Source organism: Lithobates pipiens, unplaced genomic scaffold (genome assembly GCF_037356315.1).
Source record: "Lithobates pipiens isolate NorthernLeopardFrog02 unplaced genomic scaffold, aLitPip1_a1.2 Scaffold_23, whole genome shotgun sequence".
Lineage (NCBI taxonomy): Eukaryota > Metazoa > Chordata > Amphibia > Anura > Ranidae > Lithobates > Lithobates pipiens.
In genome coordinates, this window is record NW_027507785.1 from 51810029 (window position 1) to 51822489 (window position 12461).

Genomic DNA, 12461 nt, shown 5'->3' on the forward strand with positions numbered 1-12461 from the left:
CCCATCTTTGGTGTCAGTGGAGGAATTGGGCCCTATCATTGGTGTCAGTGGGAGGAATTATACCCCATCTTTGGTGTTAGTGGGAGGAATTGTGACCCATTGTTGGTGTTAGTGGGAGGAATTGTACCCCATCATTGGTGTCATTGGGCCCCATTGTTGGTGTCATTGGGAGAAATTGTACCCCATCTTTGGTGTCAGGGAAAGGAATTGTGCCCTATCATTGGTGTCAGTGGGAGGAATTGTACCCCATCATTGCTGTCGTTGGGCCCCATTGTTGGTGTCATTGGGAGAAATTGTGCCCCATTGTTGGTGTCTTTGGGAGAAATTGTACCCTATCTTTGGTGCCAGTGAAAGGATATGTGTATCATTGGTGTCAGTTGGAGGAATTGTACCCCATCATTGCTGTCACTGGGCCCCATTGTTGGTTTCATTGGGAGAAATTGTGCCCCCTTGGTGTCAGTGTGAGGAATTGTACCCCATCTTTGGTGTTAGTGGGAAGAATTGTGTCCCATCATTGGTGTCATTGGGCCCCATTGTGCCCCATCATTGTTGTCATTGGGTGCCATTGGGAGAAATTGTGTCCCATCGTTCGTATTAGTGGGAGGAATTATACCCCATTGTTGGTGTCATTGGGAGAAATTGTGCCCCGTTGTTGGTGTCATTGGGAGAAATTGTGCCCCATTGTTGGTGTCATTGGGAGAAATTGTGCCCCATTGTTGGTGTCATTGGGAGAAATTGTGCCCCGTTGTTGGTGTCATTGGGAGAAATTGTGTCCCATCGTTGGCGTCAGTGTGAGGAATTGTGCCCCATCATTGGTGTCATTGGGAGAAATTGTGCCCCATTGTTGGTGGGATGGGGGGGGACTATGCTCCAGTGGATTAAATAGTGCCCCAAGGGCCGGATAAAAGCAAGCAAAGGGCTGCATCTGGCCCCGGGGCCACAGTTTGGAGACCCCTGTGTTAGACACATTAGAATGCTTGAGGCATTCACACAGACCCCATGGAGTAATGGTCTTCAAAGACCTGTGAATAATTTTTTTCTTATTTTTTTTCCAGAAACTTTGCAAATAATTGTTCATCATAATGTGTGATAATAGTGCACCTCCTCCTTGTCCCCAGACAGCTTCCCCTTTCCTCTCCCCTTCTTACACCCCTGTGTACTGGGAATCTTCTATAGTGATAGCTCGGTGTCTCATCCAACTCTAATCCCATCCAGGTGCCAAAGATATATTCCATGTTCCCAAGTCTTGGCCCAAAAGCTGGAGGAACCAAAATTACCATTTCCGGGGACCAGCTGGACATCGGTGGAGACGTGCGCGTCCTGTTTGATGACATCCTGGAATGCCGAGACCTCGTGTGAGCCGCCAGATCAACCTTCTTTTTATTTTTTTATTTTTACATCCAGCAATCTCTTATTTGAAACTCTTAGATCTTCTTCCAGTCTCTGTTGTATCCACTCGTGTCTTAGTAAATCATTTCCATTTCATTCTCTCTTCTTCTTCTTCTTCTTCTTCTTCTTCTCCTTTTAAATCTCTTTGTTATGTCTTCCCAGACGCACAGAGAACATCATCCGTTGCACAGTTCCGGCAATGGGCTTCCTTCCCAACACGAATGTCACGGTTTGTGTCCAGTTCGAAAGAAGCTCGTGTCTAGATCAGAATTTCACTTTCCAATACAAGGAGAACCCAGTCATCAAAAACATGGAGCCCAGAAGCAGCCACATGAGGTGGGTATTAGGATGTACTGGGCTGGCCTGCAACTGAAGATTCTGAGCCCTATAAAGGTCCAATATATGGCCAAAGGTGCATGGACACCCCTCCAAATAAATGAGCCCAGGTGTCTCCATGAAGGGTGTTCTTAGGGTTCATTTACACTTGTCTCGACTTTAACACACATTAAAGTGTCTAACGCCAGGGGCGTACCTCGAGTATTTGGCACCCGGGACAGATCCTATATTTGGCACCCCCCCCCCCCCATCTGGCACTACCCCTTTCACTGATCATGCCTGTACACACTCGGCCCCTTCCTCACACCTCTACGCACTCAGTCCCCCTCACGCCTCTACGCACTCAGTCCCCCTCACGCCTCTACGCACTCAGTCCCCCTCACGCCTCTACGCACTCAGTCCCCCTCACCCCTCTACGCACTCAGTCCCCCTCACCCCTCTACGCACTCAGTCCCCCCCACGCCTTTACGCACTCAGTCCCCCCACGCCTCTACGCACTCAGTCCCCCCCACGCCACTATGCACTCAGTTCCCTCCCCCACGCCTCTACGCACTCAGTCCCCCTCACACCTCTACGCACTCAGTCCCCCCCCCCCCCCACGCCTCTACACACTCAGTCCCCCCCACGCCTCTACACACTCAGTCCCCCTCACGCCTCCATGCACTCAGTCCCCCTCACACCTCTACGCACTCAGTCCCCCTCACGCCTCTACGCACTCAGTCCCCCTCACGCCTCTACGCACTCATCCCCCTCACACCTCTACGCACTCAGTCCCCCTCACGCCTCTACGCACTCAGTCCCCCTCACGCCTCTACGCACTCATCCCCCTCACACCTCTACGCACTCAGTCCCCCTCACGCCTCTACGCACTCAGTCCCCCTCACGCCTCTACGCACTCAGTCCCCCTCACGCCTCTACGCACTCAGTCCCCCTCACGCCTCTACGCACTCAGTCCCCCTCATGCCTCTACGCACTCATCCCCCACACGCCTCTACGCACTCAGTCCCCCACATGCCTCTACGCACTCAGTCCCCCTCACGCCTCTACGCACTCAGTCCCCCTCACACCTTTACGCACTCAGTCCCCCTCACATCTCTACGCACTCAGTCCCCCTCACGCCTCTACGCACTCAGTCCCCCTCACATCTCTACGCACTCAGTCCCCCTCACGCCTCTACGCACTCAGTCCCCCACACGCCTCTACGCACTCAGTCCCCCACACGCCTCTACGCACTCAGTCCCCCTTACGCCTCTACGCACTCAGTCCCCCTCTCGCCTCCACGCACTCAGTCCCCCTCACACCTCTAGGCACTCAGTCCCCCCACACACACTCAGCTGCCCCCCTACACACACCTGTACACACTCAACTGCCCCTCCCACACATGTACACACTCAGCTGCCCCCCCACACACACACACCTGTACACACTCAGCTACCCCCCACACACGCACACCTGTATACACTCAGCTGCCCCCCCACACACACACCTGTGCACACTCAGCTGCCCCCCCCCCCACACATGTACACACTCAGCTGCCCCCCCCCACACACACACACACCTTTACACACTCAGTTGCCCACACACACACCTGTACACACTCAGCTGAGCTGCCCCCCTACACACACCTGTACACACTCAACTGCCCCTCCCACACATGTACAAACTCAGCTGCCCCCCCCCCCCACACACACCTGTACACACTCAGCTACCCCCCACACACGCACACCTGTATACACTCAGCTGCCCCCCCCACACACACACACACCTGTGCACACTCAGCTGCCCCCTCCACACATGTACACACTCAGCTGCCCCCCCCCACACACACACCTGTACACACTCAGTTGCCCACACACACACACCTGTACACACTCAGCTGAGCTGCCCCCCCCCACACACACACACACACCTGTACACACTCAGTTGCCCACACACACCTTTACACACTCAGCTGCCCCCCCAGACACACACACCTGTACACAGTCAGCTGCCCCCCCCCCTGTACAAAAACAGCCTCCTTCCTTAACTGGTACTCACAGCCCCCACTTGCAAGGTGGTCTTCCTAGTCCCAGGTCCTGTTTATACATGTCCCTGTGAGACACGAGAGGAGCTGCAATCAAAAATGTAGTGCTGGCAGTACACACGAGGGGTGCCCATGATGCAGGAAGCAGCCAGAGGTGGCAGAAAAGAGCCCAACTGCGAGCTGAATAATACAGATCACTGGCACGAATATAGAGAGCTAGTGCAGCTACAGAGCACCCACCCTGCATCTGACACCCACCCAATGTGTGGCACCCGGGGTGGTCCACCCTCCCCCCCCATAGGTACACCACTGCCTAACACTTCAGTATGCTTTATTCATGTGTTTTTGATGCTTCAGTGATGATTTTTTGTAGCTTTATTAAAGCTTGGCAAATGCCCTGTGCGTGTTGATTTTCTATTCGATTTAAAAGGGCCCAGTAGAGCCCTGGTTCAGTAGTACCTCCACTCAGCAGATCCCCAACTCATTAGTACCCCCATTCAGCAGATCCCTAGCTTATTGTTACCCTTGTTCAGCAGATCCCCGCTCAGTAGTACCTCCAGCTTTGCTTATCCCCTGCTAAGTAGTAACCCCCAGCTCTGCTGATCCTCTGGTTTGCTGACTCTCCTCTCTCTCCAGTCCTTGCTTACCCCCTGCTGTATTGCTCCCACACTGCACAGCATGTGTTACATCTGCTAGTTTCTACATTCTGTCTGGTTCTCGCTCACCTTCTGCTATAGCGTTCCCATGTTGCACAGCACATGTGCTGTCCTCTAGTTACTCTGTTCCAGTCCAGACCCCGCTCACCTTCCTGCTGGTCCTGGTTGCACACCAGATGTGATGTCTGCACCAGACACTTACAGAATATATACACATGGACTGGAAGGGACTGCTGATGACGTCTTTCTGGTTTGCTTGTTGGTTTCCCAGTGCATCTTGGGATATCTCATACCTGCAATACCTTCAAAACAAACCAAAGCCAATGTTGAATAAAAAGCCCCTCAAAAGCTTCAGATGCTGTAAGTGAGCATTGTCGTAAATTTCTTCAGTGGCACAACTTCAAGGATCTTTTTAACTATCTGAGACGGTGGCATTCTGACCAAAACTGAAGGGGAGGGGCATCCTTCCCACTGGCCACCAATGATTTGGCTTTTCAGAGGCTCTGGGAGAACTGAAAATTATTTTACGGGTTCCTCTAGGCCAGTGATGGCGAACCTTGGCACCCCAGATGTTTTGGAACTACATTTCCCATGATTCTCATCTACACTGCAGAGTGCATGAGCATCATGGGAAATGTAGTTCCAAAACATCTGGGGTGCTGAGGTTCTCCATCACTGCTCTAGGCTAAAGAGGTTGAAAAAGACTGTTTTAGACAATTCTGTGCTTCAAATTTTAAAGAGATTTACTTGACCCAACAGTGACAATGGCAAGTTCTCCCACACCTTGACATCATTTAGTATGGGCAAAAAAGTTTAGGGAAACATCGGCAGCATCACGAGAAACAATATCACCCAAATATCTGAAAGAAGAGAGGGGGCTGTTTTAACCACAAAGCGGGGCCGACTCCATGTTATTGTCAATGGTTTTGGAATGAAATGCCCAACAAACTCATATAGGTGTGATGGTCAGATGTCCACAATCTTGTGTTAATGTTGTGTAAGTTAAGTCCGGTTAAATGTTAAATAATAAATTGCAGAGTTGTACATGAAAGCATTGAAGGAAATCTGTACTGCCTGCTGGATCACTGGTGAGGTTGGTCACCACCGAGGCCCGGCACTGAACAATTGATGTGTTTTCTACTTTGTAGTGGAGGTCGAATAATCACTCTTACTGGAGAACGATTCAGCTTGGTTCAAGATGCGAAGATAAAGCTTAAAAACCAAAATGAAGGACAGTTGGTAAGTATCCACTTGAAGGCCTTTTCTGACACTTTTTGTTTACGTAGTTACATAGTTAGTAAGGTTGAATAAAGACACCAGTCCATCCTGAGTGAGTGTCTACAATTGTCCCTATCCCTGTACATTGTACACTCACATTGGTCCCTACCCACAAGGAGCCCACAATCCAAAGTCCTCATTCATATACTAGGGCCAATTTTGGACAGAGGCCAATTAACCTACCTGCATGTCTTTGGAGTGTGGGAGGAAACCGGAGTGCCTGGAGGAAACCCACGCAGGCACAGGGAGAACATGCAAACTCCAGGCAGGTAGTGTCGTGGTTGGGATTTGAACCAGTGACCCTTTTTTACTGCTAGGTGAGAGTGCTAACCACTACACCACTGTGCTGCCCGTAATGTAGCATGTAACAATCAGTATTTTTATTTTTTTGTCTTAATGAATGAGTGACTTGTATAGCGCTACCTATGCGAACTGAATCGCCTCAGGGCGCTTTCTTGCCACCAGAGTCCATCTGCGGCTTGCGTGGTCCTTTAGCCCGTAAGGTACTGACACGCTTACAAACACATACAACATTGACATACACATACACACATATTAGGGCCAATTTTTTTAGACAAGGTCTAATTAACCTACCAGCATGTCTTTGGAGTGTGGGAGGAAACCAGAGTACCTGGAGGAAACCCACGCAGGCACAGGGAGAACATGCAAACTCCAGGCAGATTGTGTCGTGGTCGGGATTTGAACCAGTGACCCTATTGCTGCTGGGTGAAAGTGCTAACCACTACACCACTGTGCTGTAAGAAATGTCTTAGAAAATGACTTATGCTGCGTACACACGATCGGAATTCCGGGCAGAAAAAGACCGATGAGAGCTTTTCGGCGGAAAATGCGACCGTGTGTACGCTCCATTTAGCTGTCCGAATTCCCGCCAGCCAAAAATTGATAGCAGGTTCTCAATTTTCCAGACGGAAATACTTTCTATCGGAAATTCCGATCGTGTGTATGCAATTCCGACATGCCAAAAATCACGCATGCTCAGATTCTGAGCATGGAAGCTGGGTGAAAGTGCTAACCACTACACCACTGTGCTGTAAGAAATGTCTTAGAAAATGACTTATGCTGCGTACACACGATCGGAATTCCGGGCAGAAAAAGACCGATGAGAGCTTTTCGGCGGAAAATGCGACCGTGGAAGCTATTGGCTACTGACTTTTGAACTTTTTCTAGTCCCGTCGTACGTGTTGTACGTCACCGTGATATAAACGATCGGAATTTGGTGTGACCGTGTGTAGGCAAGACAGCTAGAGCGGAATTCTGTCGGAATTCCATCGGAAAAACCATCAGCGTTTTTTTCCAACGAGGCTTTACAAGTTTAAAAGGCTTTACAGGTTACCACTTTACATTTACACAGAAGGTCTGGTACTAGAATTACTGCCCTTGATCTGACATTCACGGTGATACCTCACATGTATGGTGCGATCGATGTTTGCACACGCGCGGGACCCACACATGCGTTCACTTTATTTTTTTATCTTTTACACGGTCCCTTTAAATATTTTTTTTTATCACTTTTATTGTGATCACATGGAATATAAATATCCCCTGTAATGGCGATAGTGACAGGTACTCTATTTGTTTTTTTAAGTGCGATACCAAAAGTGATGAAATGCTCATCGCTTCTAGTTTGTTAGACCATAGAGATGATCGGAGCCATTCCAGTCTCTGATCAGGTCTATGGTCAGCCGGCAGAAACGGTGGTTGCACTGTTGGGTTCCCCGGTGAGTCGTAGGAGCCCAAGAGAGCCACGGAAGGTGGCGGGAGGAGGGGATTGCCCCTCTCGCTACTTGTAAAAGCAATCCAGCAGCTAGTTAGCTGCTAGGATTGCTTTTACAAGAAACTTCCGGCTGAAAAAAGCAATATCAGGATGATGTCTGCGGCTGTAGGCATCATCTCGGTATAACAACTCAAAGTCTAGTGACGTTCCAGTATATTGCTAGTCCTCAAGTGAATATTACGTGTTGCTTATACGCAGTAGCTAGTCCAGTAAAGATACATTGTTAAAGTGGACCTGTCGATAACTTTACTTATACTTTCCTGGCATGTCACAATTCACAGCAACAAAATGAGGGAATGTCCCCTTTAAGAAGAGGTGGTCACTTTCTATTTTGGTGTCAACATTGGTCACCAGGACAAACACAGAGTAGATCTCCCTAGAGGGGTCATAGTCAGCCATAAAAACCAGACAGGGGATCTAAACCCCACCTTATCAAGAAGTTTGGCTTTAGATCAGTTTAAGAGTTTATTTGTTGAAAGCTGATGGTCAACCACACCACAGTAAGTGCAATCATGGTTGTTGTTCTTACTTTACTCCTAGAACTGCACAGTTATCAGTGACACGGTGATCACCTGCCCTTCCCCCAGGGGGCCCAACACCACTATGGAGAAAATAAACATCAGTGTGTCCTTCTACATCAACGGTGTCTATGATCTGTCCAATGAGGAACTCCTGGATGACCTATCAGAGAAGGGATCCTTTAACAGCAAGTTCAGCCTGGAATATCAACCCAACCCCGTGTTCTACCCCTCCCAGAGGGAGAAGTTGATCAAACACCATGTTGGAGAACCTTTGACTTTGGTGATACATGTGAGGAACTTAGTAATGACTGTATTTTCTGCTCTATTTTTGGCAATAGAGTAACAAGCAACAAAAGGCTAAATTAGCATCTAAATTTTTTTTACCACTTCACAGAAAGAACATGATGACCTGGGCCTGAGAGAGGATGAGTATCAAGTCAAGGTTGGCCATACTCCATGTGATCTGATAGTTTTCAATGACAAAGTCATCCACTGCACCATCAACGGGTCATTGGATTCATCAGAGCGCTACCAACCTGTTAATGTGAGTACTTTTGTAAAATGTTTAAAGTAATAATGTCTGCTTTTTTACTTATCCCTACAGGCATAGGAGCACGGCACCTCCAGCACCGCATGTATGTAATGGCAAGGGTGCTGGGGTGTGCTGGAGGGTCTTTTACCACTGGTCTATTGTTGCTGGGGAGGTCTATTCTGGCTGGTGGGGTCTTATATTGCTGGGGGGTCAATTGTTGCAGGAAGGAATCCAGCCAGGCCAGGGTTGTCGGGAAGAGGCCCTTGTCCTCATCAACATGTGGACAAGATGCTTTGGGGTGGGGGGGCCGCAGGGCGCCCCCTTCCCCAAAGCACCCACTCCCCCCATGTTGAGGGCATGCGGCCTGGTACTGTTCAAGAAGGGGGGGGGGCTCGCTCATCCCCACCCCCTTTCCCGACCGGCCGGGCTGCATGCTCTGATAAGGGTCTGGTATGGATTTTGGGGGGGACCCCTACGCCGTTTTGTGGCGTAGGGGGTTCCCCTTAAAATCCATACCAGGAGACGGGGCTCGCAAGGTGTCAGTCTCACCGATGAAAGCTGCGAGATTGACTTTCCTTTCAAGTCCCGTCGTACTTGGAGTCACGTTCAAAATGAACGGAGAGGCAAGTCTGTTCATTTTGAAAGTCCGTCGGGAAGTCCGTCAGACCTAGTCTGCCGGAAAGTCCGTTCGTGTGTACGCAAGTCAGCTCGTTCAGAAAGTCCGTCGGACCTCTGCCCGAAAGTCCGTCGGGAAGACCGTCGGACCTAGTCCGTCGAAAAGTCCGGTCGTGTGTACGCGGCATAACTGTTCATGTCAGTGGATATGGTCACTTTCACATTTTATTGGGACATTCTTGTATTATACTTTATATGTGGACTTTTTATTATTTATTTGTTACAGTAGTTATTATGTGGTTATCACAAATATTTTTGTGGGTCTATTTTTGTATCCATTGAACTACCTTTTCACTTTTATTTGTATTATTGGAACTAGCACAGCATATTTTTTTTATAGTTACGATATACTGTATGTGTCTTATGAGTGTATTCAGCTGTTTGCCTGAAATTCAGACTTAAAGTGATACTAAACGTACACTGTTTAATTAACATTGTCCCTTCTATTTCTGTATATGGACGATGTCGCTGTAGTTATTTTAATTAATTAAAAAATGTAATTAATAAAAAAAAAAAAAACACATCTAAGTACATTCCTAATCGATCTACAGCTGTCAAATGGCCCAGCTCTCTCCCAGCCTGTCTGCAGGGAAATAGTAGCAGGAGGAGCTTTTATTCTTCAGCTGCTGGTCACACGTTCAAAATAGAAAAAAAAAAAACCTTTGGAATACAGAGTAAAAATAAATAATTAATATCAACGAACCGTTTTAAAGTGTCATACAAATATATGTTTGGAATCAAATCTTTATTATTTGGCAATAACATGGTGTGGGTGGATTTCTGCCAGTCACAGGCTCTTTCACGCCCCTCCACTCTGTGTCTTAGAATAACAGGGAGGTGAAGTCTCCATCAATCAAGATGTAATATCCGCCCCTCATTGTGTTTAGCTGGTTAGTGGGCGTGGAGGAGTAGGGGGAAAGGAAGTGGGCTGTCATTTACCACTGTGTATATGCCCACATGTGTGACTCTATAGTCACTTGGGCTGCTCAGATGTGACAGGGAGGAAATGCTCATCACAGAAATTTACTGAAAACTGATCATGTGCAGAGTTACCACCACAGCTGGAAAAATCCCTGTCTGAATTGGGGACAAGAAGGGGAAGATAGAGAGCAGCAGGATCAACCAGGATTTTTTTGCAGAATACAGAAAACAAATATAGTGACTGAGTGAGTATAAACATTGTTTATGAAGTTGTGGGTTTAAAGTGGTTCTAAAGGCTGAAGGTTTTTTTTATCATTCTATGCATTCAGATAAAAAAACCTTCTGTGTGCAGCAGCCCCCCCCCCCCCCAATACTTACCTAAACCCCATCTTGATCCATTGATGTTGCACTAAAGCCTCAGCTGTTCGGGACTCTCCCTCCCGATTGGCTGAGACAGCAGCGGGTGCCATTGGCTCCCACTGCTGTCAATCAAAGTCAGTGAGCCAATGAGGAGAGAGAGGGGGGACAGGGCGGGGATGAGCCGCGGCTCCCTGTTGGAGTGGTCGCACTGAGCAGCAGCTCGGCTCATGTGCCTCATAGCAAGCTGGCAGGAGGGAGGAACCTATAGCGCTGGTGAGGGACCCAAGAAGAAGAGGATCGGGGGTACTGTGAAAAACCACTGCAGGTAAGTATAACATGTTTGTTATTTTTAAACAAAAAAAAAAAAAACCCCAAGACTTTAATATCACTTCAATCTCTCTTAAAGCGGGAGTCCGCCAGGAGTTCCGCCGTTTTTTTTTTTTTTTTTTTTTTAAGCCAGCAGTTACAAATACTGCAGCTGCTGACTTTTAAAATAAGGACACTTACCCGCCCAGCGCGCCCGTGATGTCGGCACCCGAAGCCGATCTCTCGATCGTCTCTCGGGTGCTGCCGCCACCATCTTGGTTATGGGAATCAGGAAGTGGAGCCTTTCGGCTTCATTTCCCGGTTCCCTACTGCGCATGCGCGAGTCGCGCTGCGCAATAAGGATGGTCCCCGCTGTCTCTGGGATCTGTGTGTTTCCCAGCAGGCAGAGGGGGGAACTTCGGATAGGGGCGTAGATTCTGCGGAAAGGGGTGTTCCTTTCTGCAGAATCTACGCTGGAAGTGGGTGCAGATACCTGTACTGTACAGGTACCTGCACCCCCCTCCCCCCTGAAAGGTGCCAATTGTGGCGCCGGAGGGGGGGGAGGATTCTAATGAGTGGAAGGTCCACTTTAGGGTGGACCTCCGCTTTAAACACTCTCTTAAAGTAGTGTGCAATTGCAAAAGCACTAGTGGCGGACATTGGCCATCCTAAGACAACGCTTGTCCTTGTTATCATTGCTGGTGCTGCACAACTCATTGAGGTCTTCTCCTCAGCTATGCCAGCAGATTCCATCATCTCGTTCCCTTTTCTTCATGGAGAAGGTTACAGCAATTTTTGGGCCGCACAGAAACGTTCCATCTTCTACGAACACTGTTTTGTTTGATAAGCATTCCAGATACTGAAGGAGCTCCCACCATTATCATCTAACTAAACACCGCATGGCCTGATATTTCCATGACCCCGGCAAGCAAGGGCCAAGAGTGTCACATGCCTTGGCAAGAATCAGGCCGCCTTTGGCCACCCATAGATTTTATTATTTCTCCATGTCATAAAACCATCGTGTTTGGGAAAGCGTCCAAGCCAAAAAAACCAAGCAAGCATTGTGCGTCGGTGTACAAGAAGAGCCTACAGCAATGGAATGAAGTTATTAACCATCGCAAGACCCACCAAGCCCGTCGTTGAGGTTTCTACCTCACTGTCCAGAATAAAATGTCTCAGTGTCGGTGGACTGACAAGGTCTTTGTCTTCGGATGACATATCTGGTAATAGACAAAAGTCACATGGTGGCAGTACGTGACCTCCAGGATTCAACAGAGAGGGCAAAAATGTGAATATCCATTGTTCTGCTTTCATGGCTGTATTTCCACTGAGGCCAGCAATATTTTCTCGCAGCCAAATAAAGTGTCCGAATGTTTTTACTGCAATAGCAGAAAACCCCTTACAATATCCGATGTGCCAGGTAGAGCGAGTAATTAAGGAGGGAATTTCCCGTTCTGACTCAAATAAAAGCTAATGAAAGAGAAAGAAATATATTGTATGAGAGAAGTATAGGACTTTCTGTGTTGGTGCTGATGCCACTAAGCCCCTTGTACACGCGGTCGGATATTCCGATGGAAAATGTCCGATCGGACCGCGTTGTCGGATGATCCGACAGTGTGTGGGCTCCATCGGCCTGTTTCCGTCTGAATATCCGACCGACAAAGTTTTA

The 12461-nt window shown here is 48.5% G+C and overlaps 1 protein-coding gene across 1 annotated transcript in view; it reads left to right on the forward strand.

Moving 5' to 3' along the window:
• PLXND1 (plexin D1) overlaps window positions 1-12461 on the forward strand; it is a gene marked incomplete in the record, with an annotated part of 185350 nt that overhangs the window by 110677 nt on the left and 62212 nt on the right. The window contains 5 exon segments of the mRNA XM_077451599.1: window positions 1216-1355; window positions 1552-1725; window positions 5553-5643; window positions 8018-8287; window positions 8393-8542. Of these exon segments, the coding sequence (XP_077307725.1) occupies window positions 1216-1355; window positions 1552-1725; window positions 5553-5643; window positions 8018-8287; window positions 8393-8542 (825 nt within the window).